Raw genomic sequence first — 25,823 nt, forward strand, 5'->3', positions numbered from 1 at the left:
CATGAATGTGATTATAATCCAGGGAAAAAATGAGATTTTTTTCCTCCTCAGGAATATGATTATTATCCAGGGGAAACTGGGATTTTTATTCCCTGAGGAATGTGATTATTTTCCAGGAAAATATGGGAGTTTTTTCCCCTCATGAATGTGGTAATTATTCAGGAAAAACTGGGATTTTTCCCCCTCAGGAATATGATTATTATCCCGGGAAAAATGGGATTTTTTTCCCCCTCAGGAATGTGATTACTTGTCATTCTTTTCCAAGGAAAAAGGGGATTTTTTTCCCCTCATGAATGTGATTATTACCCAAGGAAAAAGGGGATTTTTTTTCCCCTCATGAATGTGATTATTATCCAAGGAAAAATGGGATTTTCCCCCTCAGGAATGTGATTATTTGTCATTCTTTTCCAAGGAAAAATGGGATTCTCCCCCTCAGGAATGTGATTATTACCCAAGGAAAAAGGGGATGTTCCCCCTCAGGAATGTGATTATTATCCAAGGAAAAAGGGGATTTTTCCCCCCCCTCAGGAATGTGATTATTACCCAAGGAAAAATGGGATTTTCCCCCTCAGGAATGTGATTATTACCCAAGGAAAAATGGGATTTTCCCCCTCAGGAATGTGATTATTATCCAAGGAAAAAGGGGATTTTTTTTCCCCCCCTCAGGAATGTGATTATTATCCAAGGAAAAGGGGGATTTTCCCCCCTCATGAATGTGATTATTACCCAAGGAAAGATGGGATTTTTCCCCTCAGGAATGTGATTATTTGTCATTCTTTTCCAAGGAAAAAGGGGATTTTCCCCCTCAGGAATGTGATTATTATTTGTCATTTCCCAGGTGGATTTTCAAACGACAAAGTTCAGCTCATCCATCCCAGCCTTGCCCTAAACCCAGCCCAACCTTTCCCTGAATGTCCCCCCTCCCTTCCCAGGCTCTCCCATTTTCCTGGAATTTCCCTATTTTTCCCCAAACACACAGCAGGATTTGTTTTTCCAGAGTTTTATTCCCCCAAAGGCCCCTTTGTACACGATACAAACCTTCCTATACATTGTATAAACCCCTTTGGATATGTATAACATATAAAGAAAATCCCACATCTTCCAAATCCATGGATTTAAACACCTCTGGGATCCCTGCATCCATTCCCTGCTGGATGTTTTGGGATATTCTGGGATATGGGTTTAAAATTCCCATTTTTTGAGGAGTTTTCTGCTGATAGTTGGAGGGAAAATCTCTCCTAAATGATAAAAAAATCAATTTTTCTGGAATTTCCAGGGAAACATTTCAAATTCAGCAAAAGGACACTTCAGGCTCCTCCCAGACATTCCAGAGTTTGGGATTTGCTCCCAAAGAATCTCCTGTCCCAATTTGTGGGAATGCAATTAGAGAGGGAAAATTCATTTCATGAAGTGTGGATTGAGTTTGACTTAATCCTGATTTTAGAGCTCAGCTTTGTCACTTGATCCTGGTTTGGTTTTTTTAGAGCTCAGATCTGCCACTTGATCTTGATTTCAGAGCCCAGCTTTGCCATTTAATCCTGATTTTAGAGCCCAGCTTTGCCATTTAATCCTGATTTTAGAGCTCAGCTTTGCCATTTAATCCTGATTTTAGAGCTCAAGGATTTGCCCAAAGGGAAAAAAAATCCACAGAAAATTCCCTCAGGAATTCTCCCAAATTCCAAAGGGAGATCTTGAGTTAATCAAGTAGTTAAACCAGCCTCCAATTAACTCCTAATTAAGCAAATCCTAATTATCCCCAGCGCTCCCTGGGCTCAGTGGGCTCAGAAGAGCAGGACCAGGCCAGGGTGGGAGTTCTGGTGTCAGTTTTTGATCAGGCTGGAGTTGGAATCGATCTGCTCCTCCTGGATGGGAATCCTGCAGCTCCTCTCCTCTGGAAAACAGGGAATGGTCCCAGGGGTGAGAACAGGAGGGGACAGGACTGAGCCTGATGCTAGAGCTCAGCTTTGCCCCTAAATCCCGATTTTAAAACTCACTTGTGCCACTTAGTCCCGATTTTAGAGCTCAATTTTGCCACTTAATCCCGATTTTAGAGCTCAGCTCTTCTCAGCCAGACCTTTCCCAAGTTTGCAGGAGAATTCAGGACATTTCAATTTCCATGGAGGCAAAAAAAAATTCCCATTTTACTCTTGGAAGTTGCTTCTGGATCCTGCCAGGAAGAGAATTCCCGGCCTAAACTCAGGGAATTCCAGGATCAAGGGAAAATCAGGGAGAAGGAATGAAAATTCGGGATAATGAGCTCCTAATCCTAACCTGGATCAACCTCTGGAATTCTCTGCATTCCTAATTAAGAATTCTTTTATTAATTCCCAAATTTCTAACAGGGGGCCCTGGTTAATGTTTGTCCTATTTTTTTATCCCATAAAAAGGGAACTCACTGTGCTGGGTGCTCCTCCCAGGCCCATTCCTGGTTTTTTTCTGGGCTGCCTGGATGATCAGGAGCAGGATGGAAATTCCACTCACCATCAGCAGGAGCAGGCACAGCAGGAGCAGGGATAAAGAGCCTGGAATTAGAATGGGAAAATTCCCTAAAAAACAGAGATTCCTGGTTCTGGATGGAGTTCCCAGATTCCAGAGGGAGAATCCAGAACTCTGGGAATGGAGAGGTCCAGGTGCCAGGGAAGCGTGGGATCCTGGAATGTTTGGGAAATGCAGGAATGGCTTTAGAGAAATTGGGATTTCGCTTCCCAGGAAAGCAGCTTTACATGGATACCAAGAAGCTGGAAATGTGGGATCCTGGAATGTTGTGTGAAATACAGAAAAGAATTCAGAGAAAGTGGGAATTCCCTTCCCAGGAAAGCAGCTGGGATTGTGGGATCCTGGAATGTTGTGTGAAACACAGAAAAGAATTCAGAGAGAGTGGGAATTCCCTTCCCAGGAAAGCAATCCCAGCTGGGATTGTGGGATCCTGGAATGTTCTGTGAAATTCAGGTCTGGCTTTTGAGGAAATGGGAATTCCCTTCCCAGGAAAGCAGACTCAGATTGAAACGTGGGATCTTGGAATGTTGTGTGAAATATGGAAGAAACTTCTAAGAAAATGGGAATTCCCTTCCCAGGAAAGCAGACTCAGAGGAAATACGGGATCCTGGAATGCTGTGTGGAATACAGAAGGGGACTCAGAGGAAGTGGGAGTTCCCTTCCCAGGAAGGCAGACTCAGAGGAAATACGGGATCCTGGAATGCTGTGTGGAATACAGAAGGGGACTCAGAGGAAGTGGGAATTCCCTTCCCAGGAAAGCAGACTCAGAGGAAATACGGGATCCTGGAATGCTGTGTGGAATACAGAAGGGGACTCAGAGGAAGTGGGAATTCCCTTCCCAGGCCAGCAGCCCCCAGAGCTCCCTCCCTGCCCGTGCTTACCCCACGCAGGCTCCGTGGCACCGCCGGGGTCCCGACAAACCGCGGGGATGTCCCTGGGGCTGCCTGCCCTGGAGCTGTTCTCGGGGAATCCCGTGGGAAAGGGGTCCCTGTTTTCTGGGAATCCTGCAGGAGAGGGATCCCCGTGTTCCGGGAATTCCGCAGGAGAGGGATCCCCGTTTTCTGGGAATTCCACAGGAGAGGGATGCGGGCCAGGGCTGCTGGCACTGCCAGGGCTGCTGCTGCTGCACTGGGCGTCCTCTGTGCCCGTGCCAGCCCGGAGCGTCATCCTCCCAACACTGCTGCAGCTGGAAAAGAAATTCCAGAGGGTTTGCCAACAGGGAATCGTTCCTAAATCCCATCCACACAATCCCAATCTGTGTTTCAGCCCTACAGATTTAGGGTTTTATGCCTACATCCCACAGGAATGGGAGGAATAATTAAATCATAAAAAATGATCTGGGATTTTTTTCCCAGCTGATTCTGGCACAGGAATTTTTTGTTCCCAAAAAAACATCCAAGAGGTTTTAAGAAAAGGTGGAAAATCCTAAAAATCCCTCAGGATCCTAAAAATCCCAAAGGATGGGATTCAGAGCACTTAGATCCAGGTTTATTTCAATTTATTTCTCTGGATTTGGGTTTTTCTTGGAAAAATGAACCCCCCAGAGCTGCTCTGAGCACTTTGCCCCCAAAAAGAAATTTTTGCCACTACAAGGGATTTTCCCCCCAAAAAAGGATTTTTTTTCCCCCCAAAAGGGATTTTTTTCCCTCAAAAAAGGATTCCTACTTGGTCCAAGGCTGGCAGTTCTTGTTCCCTCCTCTGGAGAAAGTCCCTTCAGGACATCGGGAGCACTCTGGGGGGAAAAAGGGATTATCCAGGGAAGTGGCAGAATTCCCAGGTTCATCCACTGGGTAATTCTGAATGATCCAAGATTATTCATTCTGGATATTACCCAGGAGGATCTCACAATTCCAGCCAGGAACTGCCACACGGGAGGCAGGATTTTGGGAAGGGTGGCACATCCCAGAATTCCAAAGGGAATTCTAGCTGGTACATGCCTGGACTCACTGCTTCCCAAGGGAATTCCAAATCCCAACTCACCCCTTCCCAAGGGAACTCTGGCTGGCCCAATTCCCAACTATTCCCACGGGAATTGCAGATCCCAACTCACCCCTTCCCAAGGGAATTCCAAATCCCAATTCCCTGCCTCCCAAGGGAACTCTGGCTGGCTCAAATCCCAACTATTCCCAAGGGAATTCCAAATCCCAACTCACCCCTTCCCAAGGGAACTCTGGCTGGCTCAAATCCCAACTCTTCCCAAGGGAATTGCAGATCCCAACTCACCCCTTCCCAAGGGAATTCCAATTCCCAACTCTCCCCAGGGAATTGCAGATCCCAACTCACCCCTTCCCACAGGAACAGCCCCCGCAGGCTGGAATCCGGCCTGGCACGCACAGACCCTGTCCGAGGTTTTCTCACATGGCTTCACCTCCACGCTGCCCTTCCCTGGCCAAGGCAGAAATTCATTAATTCCTTCATTAACAGCAACAATTAACTCCTCAGGGTTTTGGGGGTTTGGGTTTAGGAGCTGCAGAATTCAGCAATTTAACAATTAATTAGTGATTCGTAATTAATAATTAATTTAACAACTGAATCGTTCAACAATTGCGTTTGAGGACAGTGATTTTCAGGTAGGCCCTCACAACGAGATGGAAGCAGCCGGAAAAGCACCCAAAAAGGGATTTTTTCCCCAAATCCCAGCACTCACGGGCGTTGCAGATGGTGCAGCTTTTGCAGAAGCCGTGGTGGTGCTGGGAGCTGAAATATCCGTCCTGGCATGGCGAGCACACGGTGTCGGCCGAGGCCGTGCAGCGACTCCGCATCCTCTCCCCTAAAAACACCCAAAAATCAACATTCGGTGGGGTCCTGAGGGGAAAAATCCTAAATTTAATCCCTTGGGAACAAACAGTGTATCACTAGCACACGTGTTGGCTGACTCCATATCCTCTTCCCTAAAAACATCCAAAAATTAACATTTAGTGGGGTCCTGAGGGGGAAAATCCTAAATTTAATCCTTTGGGAACAAGGATTGGCTGGGGTCGTGAGAGGAAAAATCCTAATTTATACCCTTTGGGAACAAATCGGGATTGGTTGGGATTGTGAGGGGAAAAATCCTAAATTTCATCTTTTGGGATCAAACGGTGCCCAGAATTTGGCAGTTCTTGCTTTTTATTAAGGAGAAAAAGCCCTGGAAGTTTAGCCAGGAGGAAAAATCAACATTTAATGGAGCGGCTGAGAAGGGCTGGGGAGGGCTGAAATTGGGGAAAATGCCCCCAATTTTTGTCCCAGTGGATCCCAAATATCCCTTCCAGAGTCAGAGGAAAAGGTTTAGGAAATGCCCCTGGACTGAGGCATTTAGGAAGCAAAAAAACATCCAAAAAAGTTAAAAACCACTCTCAAAAAGGAAGATTTTTCCAATTTTGAGGTTTAAAACTTATTTTTATTAGTCTAAAAAGTATTACACTAAAAAATAGGTATTACACTAATAAAAAAAATCGGTATTTCCCTAAAGCCCGGTTCTCCCATGCCAGCCCCCGCGGCGGGCACTCACCTGGGGCACAGTCGCTGCAGCATTTGTCATGGAAGCTGTATTGGTGCTCCTGGCATTCCAAGGCCAGGGAGCCGGAGATAGGCACGGCCAAGAGCCAGCAGAGAGTGGGAAAATTCCAGGGAATCCTTGGAAGCGCCATTCCCGCCATCCCCCTCAGGGAGCTGTTCCCTCACGACACCGGCACCGGCACCGTCCCCTCACGGCGCTGTCCCCCCAGGGCGCCTTTGCCCTCACGGTGCCTTTTTCCTCCTCACGGCGCCTTTTTCCTCCTCACGGCGCTTTTCCCCTCACTGTGCCTTTCCCCTCATGGTGCCTTTCCCTTCACGGCGCCTTTCCCCTCACTGCGCCCTTCCCTTCACGGCGCCTTTCCCCTCACTGTGTCTTTCCCCTCACTGCGCCCTTCCCTTCACGGTGCCTTTCCCCTCACTGTGTCTTTCCCCTCACGGCTCCGTTCCCCTCACGGCTCCGTTCCCCTCACGGCTTCTCTTCCCTCAGGGCGCTGTGAGAGGCCCGCGAGCGAGAACGGCTCCGGGCGGGGACATTTGAGGGAAATTCCCGCTTTCCTCCACGCCCCTTCCCGCTCCCGGTTTGGGGTTTTTCGGCAGGAAAAGGAAATGCTGAGCTTGAGAAGGGTTTAAGGGGTAAAAGGAGCCCTAAGGGAGGGCAATGGGAATGGCTGGAAATGCAGGGACGGAGGAGCGCTGTGGGAATGCCCTGGCTGAGGCGGCGGAATAGCGGGAATTGGGAAATTTCGTTTTCCAGACTGCTGGAGTTGGAGCCAGGAGCTCAGTTAAGTTCTAGGAGAGCTCCCTAGCATCACTGAATCAACAAAATAGTGGGAATTAAGGAATTTCATTTTCCAGCCTATTAGAATGGGATCCAGGGTCTCAATTTTAGGTGTTCCAGCTGCCTGGAATTGCAGCTTTACCTTCACCGACTCCAGAAAATACTGGGAATTAGAGATTCCATGCTCATGTTGTCCCAAAATTAAATTAGGATGGTGTTGGCAAAATCTCTTCATAGATAAATTACAATTATCAGTAGAATAAATTATGATTTTACTGGAATTTTTGTGTTTAAACTCATTTTATCAGAGATTATCCATGGAATTTATTCCTCTTATTTCCCACCTCGCCCTGACAAACCTTAAAAGCAGCAGAATTTCCAAAGCATGGAGAGAAATATTTAATGGAAAATCAAAATAAAAAGGATATAAAATCTTTTATCCAAGGAATTTAATAAAAATATCAAATAAAGAGCAGGAAAAGGGAAAGAGGGACAGCAATTACTGTATTTACATTATATTAAGAATAAATTTAATCAAATAAAACATCTCAGATTTTCAGGAATTCTTTCCCAAAGAGGGGTTTTTCCCAGGAAAGATGGAAGCAGAGGGAAAAAATCAATTTTATTTGGGAAAGAGCTCACCCAAAGCCTGGAATTTCCCCCAAATCATCATCAGCAGCTCATTAACAGCATTAATTAGCATAGAGCTCATTAATTTTAGCAGTGAATATTAATTAAGCAGCCATCAAACTCCATGGGAACTCCCACTGCTCTGTCCAACAGCTTAAATTCCAAAAAAACCTTCCCAATTGTTTGATTTTTAACTAAAATCTGACATTTTAAAGCCATGATCTCCCATTCCCAGTGCAGATGTCAACAAAACAATGTCATTTTAATATTAATTTAATCTTAATTAATGTTATTTTATTTTTTAAAATTAATTCCGAAAAGGTTTTCTGTAACATTTTAAATAAATTCTTCCCCACAGCTCCCTGAAAAAATTCCATTAAATTCCCAACAACTCTTGAGGAAGCTGAGAAAAACACTGGAATTGAGTGTGGATATTCCCAGGAGGTCAAACATTCCTTGGAACCACCAAAATTCCCAAAATCCAACCTTTATTTGGGATTCCCTGGATCAGCAGCTGAGGGAAACAAGTATTTCAGGAGCCTCCCAAATGGAACTGGGTGTGGAGGACAAACATTCCTTGGAATCACATTTGGGAATGTTCCCTTCCCAAAACCCAACCTTTATTTGGGATCCCCTGCATCAGCAGCTGAAGGAAACCAGGGAATATTCCAAGATCCTCCCACCCAAAATTCCAGCTGGCTCCAACACCCCCAAACCAAGGAGCAGAACTACCTGAATCCAGGAATTCCCACCGTTTTTCCTGCAGGAAAATCCTCTCCAAGGAGCGGGGACGGACGGAAAATCGGGAATCCGCGACCACCAATTCCCGCTGCTCGGCTGAATCCTTTTTCCCTGGGATTGTTTTTGGAGGGGGGGGGTTGGGAGTGGAACAGAAAGTTCTGGAAAGGGGGAGGAGGAGGGAGCTCAGAACTCCTCGTGGACGTTGCGGGCGTAATCCATGAGTTTGCTGCCCGTGAAGTACTCGCTGTACTTGAGGATCTCCTCCAGCTCCAGGTGGTGGTTCTGGTTCTCGTCGGCCACGGCGATCATCTGCCGCGCCTCGTTCAGCGCGTTGTGCTCGTTCATGGGGTCCATGTACTCCTGAAACACCGCGGCAACACCGTGAGCACGGCAAACCTGAGCATGGCACAACCGAGCACAGCACAACTGAGCATGGCAAACCTGAGCATGGCAACACGGCCTGAGCACGGCTCAACCGAGCACGGCACAACCGAGCATGGCAAACCTGAGCATGGCAACACGGCCTGAGCACGGCTCAACCGAGCACGGCACAACCGAGCACAGCACAACTGAGCACGGCACAACCGAGCACGGTACAACCGAGCACGGCAAAACTGAGCACGGCACAACCGAGCACAGCAACACGGCCTGAGCACGGCACAACCGAGCACGGTACAACCGAGCACGGCAAAACTGAGCACGGCACAACCGAGCACGGCAACATGGTGAGCACGGCACAACCGAGCACGGCACAACCGAGCATGGCAAACCTGAGCATGGCAACACGGCCTGAGCACGGCTCAACCGAGCACGGCAACACGGCCTGAGCACGGCACAACCGAGCACGGCAACACGGTGAGCACGGCACAACCGAGCACGGCACAACCGAGCACGGCAACACCGTGAGCACGGCACAACCGAGCACGGCACAACTGAGCACGGCAACACCGTGAGCACGGCACAACTGAGCACGGCAACACCGTGAGCACGGCACAACCGAGCACGGCACACCAAGCATGGCAAACCTGAGCATGGCAACACGGCCTGAGCACGGCACAACTGAGCACGGCAAACCTGAGCACGGCACAACCAAGCACGGCACAACCGAGCACGGCAAACCTGAGCACGGCACAACCGAGCACGGCACAACCGAGCACGGCACAACCGAGCATGGCAAACCTGAGCACGGCACAACCGAGCACGGCACAACCGAGCACGGCACAACCGAGCACGGCCTGGGCTGCTCCCACAGCCCCAACAACCCCTGCCCCGGCCCAAAGCAGGGACAGGGTCTGTAACAAGCATTTCATGGGGGTTTTCCTGGTTTCTAGGCTGCTACCAAAGAAATCAAAGATTTCTGTGGGTCATTCAATGAAAAATTTCTGGATTTTGGGCTGCAAATTAAACTCGGGAAAAAATTCCTGTTAAAAATGAAGGATTATCAATTTTCAGGACCTAAATTCTCTCATTTTTCCCTGCTTTGTTTGGCTGTTCCCACAGATTATTTTAAAATGAAAAGAACATGAAATTAAAATGCAATTAACACGAAATTAAAATTAAATGGAAATACTCAATTTTTTAATAAAAAAATGAGCTGAAAGTGAATTTGTGATGTTTTTAGAGCCGTGTTTTGGAATAACTGGCTGGCAAAGGACGAGGACCCACCTCCAGCTCCTCCATGGTGACGATGCCGTCGCGGTTGGCGTCGATGACCTCCTGGAACTCCTTCCTCCTGTCCCTCACCCAGTCATCGTCGATGTCCTGAGCCTGCTGGTTCTCCACCGTGCCCACGGGCAGGGAGATGAACTCTGACAGGGTCAGCTTCTTATCCCCGTCCTGATCTGGGAAAAGCACACACGTTACAACAGATTCCCTTCATTCCCGTTAAAATCCACAAAAAATTAAAACACCTTCATTTCATTCCCATGAAAATGGGTATTTCCTACTGAGCTGTGAAAAAACCAAACCCCTCCCACTACCCACAGACAAATGGGAATCCATGGAACTCCACCAGACTATTCCATCCCAAAATCCACATAAAAAATGAGAATCCATGAAATCCATGGATAGAATTCCCAAGAAATCCCAGCTTACCTAAATCACGGATAATGTCCTGCACCATGAAGTGCAGCATGCCCCAAATATCCAAATACAAATGGGAATCCATGGATAGAATTCCCAGCCCAGCCCAGCTTACCGAGGTCACGGACGATCTCCTGCACCATGAAGTGCAGCATGCCCCAAATATCCAAATACAAATGGGAATCCATGGAATCCATGGACAGAATTCCCAGGCCAGCCCCACTTACCGAGGTCGCGGACGATCTCCTGCACCATGAAGTGCAGCATGCCCCAAATATCAAATACAAATGGGAATCCATGGAATTCATGGATAGAATTCCCAGGCCAGCCCATCTTACCGAGGTCACGGACGATCTCCTGCACCATGAAGTGCAGCATGCCCCAAATATCCAAATACAAATGGGAATCCATGGACAGAATTCCCAGGAAAGCCCATCTTACCGAGGTCGCGGACGATCTCCTGCACCATGAAGTGCAGCATGCCCCAAATATCCAAATACAAATGGGAATCCATGGAATCCATGGACAGAATTCCCAGGCCAGCCCCACTTACCGAGGTCGCGGACGATCTCCTGCACCATGAAGTGCAGCATGCCCCAAATATCCAAATACAAATGGGAATCCATGGAATTCATGGACAGAATTGCCAGGCCAGCCCCACTTACCGAGGTCACGGACGATCTCCTGCACCATGAAGTGCAGCATGCCGCGGCTGTGCTCGGGGTGCAGGAAGGACAGGAACTCCTGCTCGCTCAGCAGCAGGTCCGGGGGGGGATTGTCCGCCTGGTACCAGCGATCCTTCAGATTGTCCAGCACTTCCTGCGCTGCAACGGCACCGCGGGGCTGGGATGGCGTCCCAGGGCTCATCCCAAACCCAAACCTTTGGGATTGGAACTCATCCCAAACCCTGCACCTCTGGAATCACAGCTCATCCCAAACCCTGCAACGGCACCGCGGGGCTGGCACGGCATCCCAGGGCTCATCCCAAACCCAAACCTTTGGGATTGGAACTCATCCCAAACCCTGCACCTGCACCTTTGGGATTGCAGCTCATCCCAAACCCTGCACCGGCACCGTGGGGCTGGGATGGTGTCCCAGGGCTCATCCCAAACCTGCACCTGCACATTTGGGATCACAGCTCATCCCAAAGGCTGCAAATGCCCCCATCCATTTCTGGGATTTCACACATTTCATCCCAAAGGCTGAAATTCCCCCATCCCTTTGTGGGATTTGGCACAATCACTTTGGGGGATTTCAGTTCATCCCAAGTGCTAGAGCTGCTCCCATCCATTTTTAAGATCTGGGACAATGAATTTGAAGGATTTCAGTTGGCACAATTCATCCCAAAGGCTGCAATTGCCCCCATCCATTTTTAGGATTTGGCACAATTCATCCCAAAGGCTGCAATTGCCCCCATCCATTTTTAGGATTTGGCACAACCAAGTTTTAGAAATTTCAGTTGTCCCAATCCACTTTTAGGTTTTCCATTGTACCAACCCATTTTTAAGACTCCAACTATCACAATCCGTTTTTAGGATTTAAATTGTCACAATTTTTAGGATTTCAGTTGTCCCAATCCATTTTTAGGATTTAATCTGTCACAATTTTTAGGATTTCAGTTGTCCCAATCCATTTTTAGGATTTAATCTGTCACAACCCCTTCCTTTCAAGCTCTCAGTTGTTTCATCAATGACTTTTTTAAGCTTAAACCCTGCAGATTTTTATCACAATATTCCATATTTTTGCTGCAAGAAAAGTTGAATTAGGAGTGTATGAACAGAAAAATCAGCACCAAAATCCCATGGAATTCCTTCATTTCACCCCACAATCCAATTATCTGCCAATATCCATCAATTCATTAAAACACAATTTCAGCCTGAAATCCAAATTTCTGCAGAAAGTGCCTTAAACTCCGCACCCTCAGGTGCTTTTGATTTAAAATAAAAACCCCAAAAATCACATTTAGTGTGCTTGGAGGAGGAGAAAACCCCCGAGGAAGTGGAGGATTTGAATAATTTGATTTTCCTGCAGAAGGTTCTGGGGCTCAGGTGCAGCCTCAGGGCTGACTCAGCAGCTCTGGGCTTCCTGCAAGCAGCCCCAGGTGATTTCCCTGCACATTCTCAGCTCCTTTGCTGCCCTTCAGGCGTTTCTGCAGCCTGGAAAATGTCACCAAAGCAAACTGGAAATGACTCAGCCCTGCAGGGAAAGGGAAAGGTGCAGGGGGATTTTACAGGAAACTGAGATGTTGCTTGGAGGGGAAAAACAGGAAAATTCCTCCCAAAAACTGCAACTTTCATGGCAGATGCTGGTCAGGAACAATGTGGGATTTGTGTCTGCTGACTTCAGTTTTTGGGGGGATTTTCAAGTAAATCCAAATTTATTTCAGGGGGAAAATGGGGAGATTGCCATTAAAAGTTGCAATTTTCATGGCAGATTCTGGTTAGGATTAATGAAGGATTTGTGTCTTTTGACTTCACTTTTTGTGGGGATTTTAGAATAAATTTAAATATTTCTTTAAGGGAAAACCAAGAAGATTCCTCTAAAAAATGTCATTTTCACACCAAATTTCAGGTGGAAAAAAAGCAGATTTTTTTTGTTATTATTATTTAAGGGGAAAACAGAAGATTCCTCAAAAAAAAAAAAGTCTCATTTTCACAGCACATTTTACATTAAAAACTGCAGAAGTTTTGGTTTATTGTTTAACTCCTCCTCAGGCAGAACCACCCAAACATTTCCCTCCCATTTCCATTCTCACCCCCAGGTTTTAACACCAAAACCCCAGTTCTGCACTTACTTTCTTCATCTATTTTCAACTCCTCGTTGTTTTTGATTTTCTCTGCAATTTCCTTTTCATTGAAGCCTTTGCTTGCCAAGAATTTAATTTTATATTCATCCCAAGAAACGTGACCTGGAATTGAGAACATTTCAACTGAAATGAGGAATTTTGGATTGCATTCTTTCAAAATCAGCAAATTTTCAGGTGTTTTAGTCCAACACCACAACCCCACACTGAATTTTAGGAATGACAACGTAAAAGCTGCCACCTGATTCATTTTTGGGGTTTTTTAGCCATAAAATTTGGTGAAAAATTCAATTTATTCTTTTTTTTAAATTCATTTCTGAAATAAAGAGCTGCCTGCAGCACATCCTTTCCCACAAAAATCCAAATCTGGGATTCCAGACCCAAATTTGATCTCACAAGTAAATTCTAGGTGCCAGAACTGCCTTTAGAAGTGATTTTTGAGGACAAACTGTGGATGTTACCGTCGCCATCAGGATCCACAGCCCTGAAGTGCATTTTGTTCTCCTGCACAGCCTCCTGGAAGTGCTCGTCCGTTTTCTCCATGATCCAGCGCTGCATTTCCTTGGCACTGATCTTTTGGTCGTTATTTATATCCACCCTAGGGAGGGAAAATAAACAGGATTTCAGTTCAGAGCTCAGCAGGGAAAGCTCTGCCTGGGCTTTGGTTTATAAATTGGTTTATTCAGCAAAAATGCCCAGAAAAAGGAATATTTTTGACTCTGTGAGAAACAAGTGAAAGCTCAGCCTTTAGTTCAGAATTGAAGTAAATAATTTCATTAATTTACGTTAATTTAGCAAGATTTAGGTAATTACTCAGTGAATTTTCTTTAATTAAATCATGTTTTTGAGGGAATTTTTCCCACAAATCATTCCTGATGGAATTTTGGGTCACTCCAAATTCAGAATTGGAAAAATTTGCTTCCAGACCTTGAATTCTCTCTCAATTTCTCTTTCCAAGCCCTTTTTTCACATTTCACTGAATTTTTATTTTTGACCATTGCACATCTCTTTGTTCCCCACAAGTTTTCTGGAATTTCCTGGATTTAGAGCTGCAGAATTCAAATTTTCCTGATTGAAATTATCAGGAAAACCCAATCTGATCAATCCTTAATTCATGAAGAAATTAATTTAAAAATTTCAGTTCAAAACCAAAAATAAATCAAAATTTCTGAAGGGTTTTATTTTTTGAGCATGAAATAAATATTCCAAGTATCACTAAAAATCAGATTTTATTTTGTTACCATTTCAAATTCTATTTAAAGCATCTCCAACCCACTCTCTGTAATTCAAAATGTCACTAAAAATCAGATTTTATTTTGTTACCACTTCAAATTCTATTTAAAGCTCCTCAAAAACATTTTTTTCAAAACTCAGAGAAAAACCAGAGTTTCAAAGCCCCAGTTTGCCTCTGGCCTTTATCTGCTGCCATCACTGAGTTGTTTTGATTGAAACTTGAATTATTCAAGATATGATTTGCCTTGAAATGTCAACTAAATATGAAAAAAGAGATAAACAACCCCCAAAAATGCAGATTTAGGGAGTTTCAATATCACAATTTCTACCAGGGAGATGCTTTTATCATTTCTTTATTATTTATTCAATAATTACTTTAATGAAATTTCTTTGTTCCTGGCGAGTTGGCACCAAACAAAGCTTTGAGAGTTTCTGCCCCTTGTGGTGTTGATTGGAGGCGTTGTCATTAAAAATGCAAATAAAGCCAACTCTGCCACCTGGTGTTCGACAGGGCTGAGACAAAGCCAAAACCGCGGAATTGTGAAAATATTAATGAAAAATTCCAAGTTTGAAATGTCCACATTCCCGATTTTGAAATGTGAGTTAAAATATCCAATTTTTAAAATGTGACTTAAGTTTCCCCATTTTAAATATTAAAATTATCAAATTTAAAATGCGAATTGAAATCTCCAATTTTGAAATATTAATTCCAATTTCCATGTTTGACATATCAATTAAAATCCCTAATTTTGAAAATATTAATTTAAACCCCCAATTTTGAAACATTAAAATTCCAAATTCTGAACAGATTAATCAAAATTTCCAATTTTGAAAACATTAAAATTCCCAATTTCAATAAATATTCATTCAAATTTCCAATTTAGAACTATTACAATCCCTCATTTCGAAGCCACTAATTTAAATTCCCAAGTTTACAGCACTAATCCAACTTTTCAATTTGGAACTATTCAAACCCTTAATTTTGAAGCTACTCATTTAAATTCCCGATTTTTAAACATGAATTCAAATTTCCAGTTTTGAACTATTAAACCTCCCATCTTCAAACCCACCAAAATTCCCAATTTTGTGGGGTTTTTTTGGCCCATTCTTCTCATTCACATTCTCTAGATAAAAACCCCTTGCCCGGGATTTTTCTCCCTGGCAGCTGAGGAAAGACAAACAATTCCTATTCCATGGTGCTGAGTTGTGCTGCTCTGGGGTGTGTGTGGGGATCGTTTCACTGCTGATTAAATCTGTGGCCATTGCAGGAGCAGGAGCCTCCTGCTCCCCCTCCTCCTCCTCCTGCTCCAGGTCTCCCAAGCTCCTGGAGGTTTCCTTCACACCAGGGCAGCTCAGCCACCTTTGGAGCGTTAGAAACAAAAAGGTTCTAACCAAGGCAAAATAACAAAAATTTTAGAGAGAAAAACCAAACCAGGGGCAGGAGGCCCCAGGGGCTGCCCCTGGTAAACACCTCCCAACAGTGACTGGTTTGTGTCCCCTTCTTTTCTCCCAACAGTGACTGGTTTGTGTCCTCTCTTCCTTCCCTCCCAACAGTGATTGGTTTGTATCCTCTCTTCCTTTCCTCCCAGCAGTGACTGGTTTGTGTCCTCTCTTCCTTTCCTCCCAACAGTGATTGGTTTGTGTCCCCTTCCTTTCCTCCCAACAGTGATTGGTTTGTGTCCCCTTCCTTTCCTCCCAACAGTGATTGCTTTCTTCTTTTCCTCCCAACAGTGATTGCTTCCTTTGTTCTCTTCCTTTCCTCCCAGCAGTGATTGGTTTGTGTCCTCTCTTCCTCTCCTCCCAACAGTGATTGGTTTGTGTCCCCTTCTTTTCTCCCAACAGTGACTGGTTTGTGTCCTCTCTTCCTTTCCTCCCAGCAGTGACTGTTTTGTGTCTTCTCTTCCTCTCCTCCCAACAGTGATTGTTTCTTTGTTCTCTTCCTCTCCTCCCAACAGTGATTGGTTTCTTCTCTTCCTTTCCTCCCAACAGTGATTGGTTTCTCTGTTCTCGTCTTTCCTCCCAACAGTGATTGGTTTTTCTTTGTTCTCTTCCTTTCCTCCCAACAATGATTGCTTTCTTTGTTCTCTTCCTTCCAAACAGTGATTGGTTTCTTTCCTCTCTTCTTTTTCTAGAAAATTGCCCAGGCAGGTTTTTTTTGCTTCTGTCCATCCTTAATTTGAGGTGGCGAGGGTGTCAGGCTGTGTTCTGACCCTGTCAGTGTTGTTTTAGTTTCCTGCATTGTTTATTTTAGCCTTTGATTTTCTTCCCTGTTATTTCCTGCTCCCATAAATTTTTGTTGCCTGAGAGCCCCTTAATTTAAAATTTATAGCAATTCAGGGGGGGTGTGGGTGTTCTCAGGGCTCCCAGAATGAGGGAAGAGATCAGAATCTTGACTCCATGCTTCAGAAGGCTGATTTATTATTTTATGATATATATTATAGTAAAAGAAAATATATATTATATAAAAATAAAATAATTTTTATATTTTACTATATATACTAGAGTAATATATGTATCATTTTATATATCTATTATTATATATAATTTTATATATAATATAATTATTTTATATATATAATATATAAGAATATACTATATAAAACTATATATAATTTTATATAGTATATTAAAACTATACTAAAAGAATAGAAGAAAATTTTCATCAGAAGGCTTGCAAGGAATAGAAAGGAATGATAATAAAATCTTGTGACTGACCAGAGTCCGAGCCAGCTGGACTGTGATTGGCCATGAATTAAAAACAACCACATGAGACCAATCACAGATGCACCTGTTGCATTCCACAGCAGCATATTTATAATTATTGTTTATATTTCATTTCTGAGGCCTCTCAGCTTCTCAGGAGAAAACATCCTAACAAAAGGATTTTTCATAAAGCATGTCCATGACATGAGGGGGTTCATTTTCTCCGTTTCAGGGGAGGCTCCTGCCTTCCCTAACCAAGGGTTTATTTTTATTATACATTACTAAATGAGCCTCGTGAGGGCCTGGGGCTGGGTGCACCTGACTGCAGCCCAAACACAGCCGTGACTCACTTGGAGAAGATGCCCACGAGCTTCCTCCTGTTCCTGCGGGGCTGCGAGTCCTCCTCGAACTCCTCGCGCTCCTTGCCCAGGAACACCTCCTGGTGGAACTCCTTGTTCAGGTGCCCGTCCAGCTCCATCTTGACGCCGTTCAGGTGGTCGGGGGGCAGGATCTCGTTCTCCTCCCGGGCCTCCCCTGCCCGCTCCTTCAGCACGGAGTGGTTGGCAGGCCTGGCATAAACGTCCATCAGGAGGAAGATGAACAGGAGGGACAAGTACAGAGAGCCCAAGCTGCACAGGAAAGCTTGTCTTGACATCATTTTTATGGGTTTTTTTTTTCCTTTTTTATTATTTATTGGCTGCTGAAATCACTGTGGGGTCTAAAAGAAAAAAAGGAGAAAAAACAAATTAAACTGAAGCAAAAGGTCACTGTGGGTTAAATGAACTAAAAGGAAAAGAGGAGAAAAACCAAGTTAAACTCTGAAGAAAGAGGTCATAATTGAACATATAAAAATTAAAATAACCTATGCAAAGTATTAATAACTTACATACATATAATTATATGTGCATAACTTATTTATATACACATAAGTACATAAGTTATTTATATACATACAAACATATGCACATAACTTATTCATATACATACATATATATGTATACCTATACATATGTTTATAAGTATACTTTAATATATACGTATATATATTTAAGTATATATATACAAATGTATATATAGATACTTGTATATATACACAAGTGTCTATAGAGATACTTGTAAATATACACACAAGAATAAATTCAGAAGAACCTACACAAAAATAGAGGAGTTTTTGATGTCAGACATTAAAAGGGCCTGTTAATTAATAAATTTATGCAATTAATAGGAGCAGATCCAAGAGAAAGCGGAGCTGGAAACACCCAGGAAACAGCGGCGGGGAGGAGCTGTCACAGAGCCATAAAATCCGAGTGTCCCCCCTGTGGAAGTGACCCCCAGGGGCCATCCCGCTCAATTCCAAGGAAAAATAATCCTAAATCTAACAGAGAACGCACCAAGGAACCCAAAACCCCCCAAAGCCCTCAGAGCCCCCAGAGCCCCTCGGAGCCCTCAGAGCCCTCCACGATCCCCGCGGGGCTGCGGGAGGAGCCGCCCGCACTCACCGGGAGGCGCTGGGCAGGGAGCGGCCGCTGCCCCGAGCGCCGTGCCGGCCGCGGGGAGGCTCAGCCCGAGCCCGGCCGCCGCTGAGGCCCTCACGGCCCCTGACGGAGCCCGGCGCTGCCAGGCCCGAGGGAGGCGGGATGGAGGCGGAAGTTTCCTCACTGCGCCGCGCGGCGGGAAGGCGCGGCCGCCATCTTAGGTGAGGGCAGCCGCCATTTCCGGCAGAGTGAGGGGCAAAGGGGCGTTTTCCGGGGGGTCCTGTCATTATCTCGGTTGTTAACATGTTGATCTCCTCCTGCTTCCTGGCTCTGTGTGTGTGGCCGTTTTCTTTGAATTATGAAATGGTTTGGGTTAGGGACCTTAAATAGAATCTAATGCAAACCCCTGCCCCAGCTGTGACTGCCTATCCCTGGAAATGCTCAATGCTGAGGCTTGGAGCAACCTGGGATAGTGGAAGGTGTCCCTGCCCATGGCGGGGGGTGGCACTGGATGGGCTTTGAGCCCATCCCAACCTTTTCCCATTCCATGATTCCATGAAGAAGGCACGGCCAAGGCGCAGTGCCCAAACCCAAGATGGCGCCTCCTCGGCCTCACATGCCCTACTCAAAGATGGCGGCCACAGCGTCAGGCGCTGCGGCCTCCGCCCTTCTTCCCGCCCCTTGCCCCGGTGCGAGAACCGCCGGAGCCGCGGCAGGAGTAGGGACGGAACGGCCGCTTCCCCGAGGAGAAGGCGGAAAGCGCGGGAGAGCCATGAAACCACCGCAGCGCGGAGGCGGCACTCCGTGAGCGCTCCCGCAGAAAGCCTGTCCCCTCCCGGCGGCCGTACCGCCGTTCCCGCCTAAACGGGGCGGGCGTAGCGGCGGTGCCGCCGTGAGGGGCCCCGCGGCCATGAAGGCGCTGCGGCGGCTGAGCCGGCACCGCACCGCGCTGGGGCTCGGCGGGCTCTCGCTCTGCGCCGCCGTCCTGCTCTATCTCGCCAAGTGCACCTCCGAGGGGCTGCGCCCGCTGCCCGCGCCCCCCGCGCTCCCACACAGCCAGCCCGGCTGGGGGGCCCGCGCCGCGCCCCCGGCCGGCCCCGAGGGCAGCGCCTTCGTGGCCGTGGTGGTGATGAGCGGCCCCAAGTACAGCGAGCGGCGCAGCATCATCCGCAGCACCTGGATGGCCGCGGCGCGGCAGGCGCCTCACGGCCACGTCTGGAGCCGCTTCGTGGTGGGCACGGCGGGGCTGAGCGCCGAGGAGCTGCGGAGCCTGGAGCTGGAGCAGAGCCGCCACCGCGACCTGCTGCTGCTGCCCGAGCTGCGCGACTCCTACGAGAACCTCACGGCCAAGGTGCTGGCCACCTACGTGTGGTTGGACGCGCACCTGGACTTCCAGTTCGCCCTCAAGGCGGACGACGACACCTTCGTGCGCTTGGACGTGCTGGTGGAGGAGCTGAGGGCCAAGGAGCCGCGGCGCCTCTACTGGGGCTTCTTCTCGGGCCGCGGGCGGGTGAAATCCGGGGGGAAGTGGAAGGAGAGCGCCTGGCTGCTGTGCGATTATTACCTGCCCTACGCGCTGGGCGGCGGCTACGTGATCTCCGCCGACCTGGTGCGCTACCTGCGCCTCAGCAGGGACTACCTGAACCTGTGGCAGAGCGAGGACGTGTCCCTGGGCGTGTGGCTGGCGCCCATCGACGTGAAGAGAGTGCACGACCCCCGCTTCGACACCGAGTACAAATCGCGCGGCTGCAGCAACAAATACATCGTGACTCACAAGCAGAGCATCGAGGACATGCTGGAGAAGCACCAGACGCTGGCCAAGGAAGGGAAGCTCTGTAAGGAGGAGGTGAAGCTCAGGCTTTCCTACATGTACGACTGGGGAGTGCCTCCCTCGCAGTGCTGCCAGAGGAAAGACGGCATCCCCTGAAGGCCTCGGGAAGAGGCCTCGGGGTGGTGGACTCTGGTTGCTGTTACACGGGGAGAATCCCATGCAAATGGAATTCTTGCCTCAGTTTCTCCCTCAGAACATTGGGCCCAAGGCTTTGGGATGCAGGCATGGCTGGATGTAGGGAAGAGCAGAATCCTGGGATCTCCCACTCCACATCCAAGGACAGACCTCCCAGATCCCAACCCGGTGCTGTGGAGCCATAATTCCAGCAGAACTGAGTGGGAAGAGCTGCTAAAATGGAATTATTGCCTCAGTTTCTCCCTCAGAACATTGGGAACAAATGATTCCCCTCAGGCACCGATCCCAAAGGCTTTGGGATGCAGGCCTGGCTGGATTTAGGGAAGAGCAGCTAATTGGACTCAGGGTTAATTACTCTTAGAAAGATTTTGCACGACTCATTCTGTCACCCTGACACTCCCTGAGAGCTGCTGACGTGGCATGGTTAAAGATGCTTAAAAAATAAAATAAAACAAGTGCCAGAAAGCACAGCAAAAGGTCAAATGCCAGGATTAAAGGCAAATAAAAGGTGTCAAAACACAAAAAGTAGAGAAAAGGGGGGGAGAGAACTGGAATGAAAAGTGGGATCAGATTCTGAGGTTGGTTTGCTAAAGGTCACGCTAAGTTTTGGTGCTGATAAGGCTAAAATGAGGCTGCTGTTTATTCCTTGGCAAGGAGGGAAGAGCCCAAAGTGGGAGCAGAGGATTCCAGAGGGTGGGAACGGGGATCGGCTTTTCCTGGGACAGCTGCAGGGAGAGGTGCTCAGGGCCGGGGCAATTCCCCCCCTCTCCACACACATTCACTGAATTCGTTATCAGTGGCAGGTCCAGAACGGGGCTGTTCCCCCGTCCTGCCTCCCGCAGCCTCGGGCACGATTGCTTTGGGTTAGGGTTAGGGTTAGGGTTAGGGTTGGGGTTAGGAATTCTGGAATTCCCACATTCTCCAGGGGCAGCTGCTCCAGAGCTCCCCCAGTGCCCCGTGCCAGCTGCAGCCCCTGCAGTGTGGGCAGCTTTTACTTTGGAAATGTAAAATTGCATTTTTAAACGTCTTTTTGGTGAGGTTTTTTGGGTTTTTTGTGTTTGTTGCACTCTGCACTTTCATTCCCATTCCTTTCCCTCCTTCCCAGCTCTGGCTGCAAGAGACAAATGGCACAGAAAAATTGAAAATTAAAAAAGTGCCAATTTCTCTTTCTTGTTGCTTAGCAAAATTAGGAATTTTAGGAATTAGGAAAACCAAAGGGATCAGTTCCATTGGAATTTTATTTTTTGGTTATTCTTGTTTTAATTAATTATTTACTGAAGATCAAAAATCTTCAGAAGATTTTTTTATTTTGAAATTTTCAAGGCTTTTTTTCCTAAAACAAAACTAAAATCCTGCAAAAACTCAATTATTTTAGCATGTTGAACTCAATTATTATAATTATTATTCTAATAATTATAGTTATTATTATAATGCATGCATAGGGATTACCAAGGAGTACTTTTCCCCACATATCCTATTCCAAAGCAGGAATTTTCCAGGATGTCAGCAACTCCCAGTTTTTTAAACATCCATTTGCCATCTGAGGTTCATCAGTGTTGTCTGTGTCGTGATAAATTACCTGTAATGTGAATATTTATTTATAATTCTATTTATTTATAATTCTTGCCAGTGTATTCTCTTTATTTTCCCAGAAAAAAAAAATACAAATAAATCAATTTATTCCCAGAATAACATCCATTTTCCCATTATTTTATCCACCTTTACCCTTTTGTCCCAGGAAAATTACAAATAAATCCATTTATCCCCGTCATAACTTCTATTTTCTCATTATTTTATCCCACTCAGCCTTTTTTCCCTGGAAAATTACAAATAAATCAATTTATTCCCATCAAAACATAGATTTTCCTATTATTTTATCCATCTGACCCTTTTTCTCAGGAAGATACCAGATAAATCCATTTATTCCCAGAATAACATCCATTTTCCCATTATTTTATCCACCTTTCCCCTTTATTTTCCCTGAAAATTCCACCTGGGAAGCAAAATCAGGTGAGGATGAGGCCAAATTATTTTAAAAGAAATTTTCCCTCCTTGATTTCCCTGGAATCTTTAATCCTCAGCATTCCAAGATTTTTAAAATCAATTTTCCTCCAAATTTCAAACATTCCACCCTCAAACAGCTCAGGCTTCCCTCAGCAATGAAAAGAAACTGATTTTCCCATAAATAACTTGGGATAACTTTGGGGTTTTGCTGTTGAAGCCAAGGGACCCTTTGGGAATTTATTCCCGGGTTTTTTGCCTGTCCCCGGCAGTCGCTAGAGGTCCCTCCAGGCCTTTGGAAGTGTGAATTCCTTAAAACAAACATAAAAAGGAATTCATTTAAAACCAGAGGTTTGTGACTGAAATCGGGTGGTGGGCTCTGACTTTAACAGAAAACAATCGGGGAAAAAGGGAAAGGAGTTTTCCACTAAAAAAATGGAATTATGGGGGAATTACTGAGGATGGAGGCGCCGTGTTTTTCCATGGAATCCATGGAAAATTGGTGTGGAAAGCTAAAGAGAAACATTTGAAGAGGTCCCTAAAATACAGGAAAATTAATAAAATTATTGACATTTAATTAAAATAATGAAAACCATTCCTGGATTTTTTTAAAGGAACAACCCAAAATCCCAGTCCCTGTGTCCCCTTTTAATCAGGAATTTTTGGTGTTTCCTCAGCTGAAAATTCCATGGATTTGAGCTGGGAAATTTCATTTTCCAAAGGAATTTCCAAAGGATTTTAATTCCCAAACCCGTTCATGTGGGACCCCTGCTCCAATTTCTGGGGTGATTAAAAACCCTGATTTAAATTAGAAATTCTTATTAAAAATTATTAAAAATTTACTCACACTCCAGGAGTTTCCCAGGGGACTTTTTGTGGGACTGGGAGCTGATTCCTCTTTTCAACAGGAAAATTCACCTGGATTAGATGCTGGAATTAAGGGGAAAATTAGAATTTTCTTTTATTTGAGGAACATCTCCTCATGCAAAAACATGGAAAAAGGTGGGAAAAAGTGGAAAAATATGGAAAAATCTGGACACTGCTCCAAGTTTTTAGGAAAACTCAGAAATCCATGATCCCACAGATCCAAAGGGCTCTGGAGATGCCAAGGCCACCACCAAGATGTCCCCAAAAGGTTGGGAATGAGGCTGAAGAACCTCTGATCATGGAAAACATGGAGAAAATGAGGAATAACCTGGACACCACCCAAGATTTTAGGAAAACTCAGAAATCCACGGATCCAAGGAGCTCTGGGGGTGCCGAGGAGTGCCCGGGAAGCTGGCAAGGAACCTCAAAGGGGAACCACAATTCCCTTCTGGTGGTGCCCATCGCCCCCTGCTCCCCTGCCCCCAAAACCCCAGCAAGGTGAGCCCTGCCTGTTTCCCACTCTGCAGCTCTGGCCAAGTGGAGCAGCTCCCACAAAGCACAGACCCACGAGGAGCAGAAAGGCTGGAAAAGGAACAATTCTGATTTTTGAAAAAGGAAAACGTCGCCGTTGCCGCCGGTGATCGATGGCGTTGGGGTGGTGCCAGAGGGCTTGGAATCATCACTGGAGAGAGCGTTTATCCAGAGCTGCTGCTGGCCAGGACAACTCCAAATATTTACTTTAGTGTTGATTTTAGGGAAGGACTCGAGCCAGGACTCTGGATCTGGATCTGCCAAAATCCTGATGCTGGAGGTGCTGGGAGCTGGAATTTGGGGCCAATCCTTCTGATCTTATCTTGGGTAATTATTTCTCCTTCTTTCCATGCCCTGATCCCACAAAAATGAGTGTCCTGCTCACCCTTGGGAATGTGCTGGGCTGGATCCAGGGTGAATCCATGGCTTTGCTAAACTGAAATCCCAGACTGGGATTAATTTTGGAGTTTTTTTGCAGTTTCCTGGGTGATTTTTTCCCTGCTGGGATTTGCAGCTCCTCAGAGTCCAGAGCTCTGCAGATCCTGCTGTCCCTTCCCAAATCCCGCTGTGAAAAACATCGGGAGAATCTTCAGGATTTTCCCAATTTGAGGTGCTGTGCACAACAACTTGGAAAAATTTGAATTATCCTGCTTTTCTTTATCATTCCCTTTAATTCCATAGGGATTCCTGGCTAGGAGGAAATTTTGTGGGATGAGGGTGACTCAGCTGCTCCTTGGAATCTTGGAATTAAAAATTCAGGAAAAACTTTCCAAGATACAAATCCAAGCATCCACCACTAAACCGTGTCCCCAAGTGCCACATCCAGGGGTTTTTGGGATGGTGATCCATCCCAAATCCCAGCCTGATGCCATAAATCCATCATTCCAAAGAAATTGGGCAGTAGGACCTGCTAACATGGGATTTTTGCCTCAGTTTCTCCCTCAGAACTTTGGGCCCAAGGCTTTGGGATGCAGGCCTGCCTGGACTTAGGGAAGAGCAGAATCCTGGAGTCTCTGGCTCCATATCCAAGGACAAACTTCCCAAATCCCAGCCTGGTGCCATAAATCCATTATTCCAAGGGAATTTAGTGGGAAGAGCTGCTAAAATGGAATTTTTGCCTCAGTTTCTCCCTCAGAACATTGGGAACAAATCGTTCCTCTCAGGCACTGCTCCCAAAGGCTTCGGGGTGCAGGCCTGGCTGGATTTAGGGAATTGCAGTTAATTGGAGTCAGGATTGCTGGCATCTCCCACTCCATATCCAAGGACAGACTTCCCAAATCCTGACCTGGTGCTGTGGATCCATAATTCCCAGGGGATTTATCAGGAAGAGCTGATAAAATGGAATTCTTGCCTCAGTTTCTCCCTCGGAACATTGAGCCCAAGGCTTTGGGGTGCAGGCCTGGCTGGATTTTGGGAATTCTGCTTATCTCCCACTTTATAAAATTGCAGCCTGGCTCCTGGAAAGCTCCCGGGCTGTGGCTGGGAGGTTTTTGAGGACAGGGAGTGGGATAAGAAAACAATAACCAGGATCCGATTTCTGCGGAGGAGCCGAGGGAGGAGATAATTGGAGTCTCCAAGAGCTGCTGATAAGATCAGCCTCGGTTGCTATTTTCAGGCTCAGACAGCAGGGCTGGAGACACCGAAATAAATCCTAAAACCTGAGCTGCAGGCTCCCAGAGAGCTCTGTCTCCAAGGAAATCCATAAATATTGCAAGGTGCGGGATAGCGGGCCTGGCCTGGCCTGGTTTTCCCTGGGGGCACCTCAGGGGAAGGACTGAGGGGGAAAAGGAGGAATTAAGGAGGAAAATGACTTTTTGAATTCCAAGAGGGAATTTGAAAACCTGCAATTCCTGCCAGGAAGGAGGCAGGGAATAACCAGAGCCTGGGCCAGGAGGCTGGAAAAGGAATTCCTGAGTGGAGTCAGCATCTCCTGATCCTGGCAGTGGCTCCAGGTGGGACCTCAGGCATCACCTGGAGGAAGAGAAAATAAACCTGGATTAGAAAATTTGGAGAGGGATT

General features: G+C 46.2%; 3 protein-coding genes across 4 annotated transcripts; 1 reads left to right on the top strand and 2 right to left on the bottom strand.

Annotated features, from left to right (window-relative positions):
• Positions 1-984: 984 nt before the first annotated feature.
• Positions 985-7,072, bottom strand: TNFRSF4 (TNF receptor superfamily member 4). The gene is made up of 7 exons (XM_071448790.1): positions 5,987-7,072; positions 5,144-5,266; positions 4,780-4,881; positions 4,162-4,228; positions 3,378-3,682; positions 2,397-2,522; positions 985-1,891 (listed from the first exon to the last, which is right to left on the bottom strand). Exons 1-7 carry the CDS (start codon positions 6,132-6,134, stop codon positions 1,821-1,823), a joined length of 942 nt encoding a protein of 313 aa, XP_071304891.1. The 5' UTR covers positions 6,135-7,072; the 3' UTR covers positions 985-1,820.
• Positions 7,073-7,204: 132 nt separating this feature from the next.
• SDF4 (stromal cell derived factor 4) lies at positions 7,205-18,664 on the bottom strand. Of its 2 annotated transcripts, XR_011682598.1 has the most exons (8): positions 18,464-18,664; positions 17,315-17,682; positions 13,490-13,626; positions 13,020-13,133; positions 10,891-11,049; positions 9,809-9,984; positions 8,021-8,503; positions 7,205-7,888 (listed from the first exon to the last, which is right to left on the bottom strand). XR_011682598.1 is itself a non-coding variant. In XM_071448789.1 (7 exons), exons 2-7 carry the CDS (start codon positions 17,620-17,622, stop codon positions 8,327-8,329), a joined length of 1,071 nt encoding a protein of 356 aa, XP_071304890.1. In that variant the 5' UTR covers positions 17,623-17,682; positions 18,464-18,664; the 3' UTR covers positions 7,205-8,326. The 2 variants fall into 2 exon arrangements, 1 of the variants encoding a protein (XP_071304890.1); XM_071448789.1 differs by having other exon boundaries at positions 7,205-8,503.
• A 453-nt stretch (positions 18,665-19,117) lies between these two features.
• On the top strand, positions 19,118-22,179 carry B3GALT6 (beta-1,3-galactosyltransferase 6). The gene has a single exon (XM_071448993.1). It carries the CDS (start codon positions 19,350-19,352, stop codon positions 20,364-20,366), a length of 1,017 nt encoding a protein of 338 aa, XP_071305094.1. The 5' UTR covers positions 19,118-19,349; the 3' UTR covers positions 20,367-22,179.
• The last annotated feature ends 3,644 nt before the right edge of the window (positions 22,180-25,823 follow it).

The sequence above is a fragment of the Agelaius tricolor genome, unplaced genomic scaffold (genome assembly GCF_023055355.1).
Source record: "Agelaius tricolor isolate 1412-34295 unplaced genomic scaffold, bAgeTri1.0.p SCAF_28, whole genome shotgun sequence".
NCBI lineage: Eukaryota > Metazoa > Chordata > Aves > Passeriformes > Icteridae > Agelaius > Agelaius tricolor.

What these genes read in the sequence shown, in the direction of transcription:
- TNFRSF4 (XM_071448790.1), bottom strand. Translation starts at nt 6,134, where the DNA reads ATGGCGGGAATGGCGCTTCCAAGGATTCCCTGGAATTTTCCCACTCTC. An exon ending in CTGCACCATCTGCAACGCCC is followed by an intron (nt 4,882 to 5,143) that starts GTGAGTGCTGGG and finishes TGCCTTGGCCAG; the next exon opens with GGAAGGGCAGCGTGGAGGTG. An exon ending in TGGGAGGAGCACCCAGCACA is followed by an intron (nt 1,892 to 2,396) that starts GTGAGTTCCCTT and finishes CCTGTTTTCCAG; the next exon opens with AGGAGAGGAGCTGCAGGATT.
- SDF4 (XM_071448789.1), bottom strand. Translation starts at nt 17,622, where the DNA reads ATGATGTCAAGACAAGCTTTCCTGTGCAGCTTGGGCTCTCTGTACTTG. An exon ending in GGAGATCGTCCGTGACCTCG is followed by an intron (nt 9,985 to 10,890) that starts GTAAGTGGGGCT and finishes TGCTTTTCCCAG; the next exon opens with ATCAGGACGGGGATAAGAAG. An exon ending in TCACCATGGAGGAGCTGGAG is followed by an intron (nt 8,504 to 9,808) that starts GTGGGTCCTCGT and finishes GCGGTGTTTCAG; the next exon opens with GAGTACATGGACCCCATGAA.
- B3GALT6 (XM_071448993.1), top strand. Translation starts at nt 19,350, where the DNA reads ATGAAGGCGCTGCGGCGGCTGAGCCGGCACCGCACCGCGCTGGGGCTC.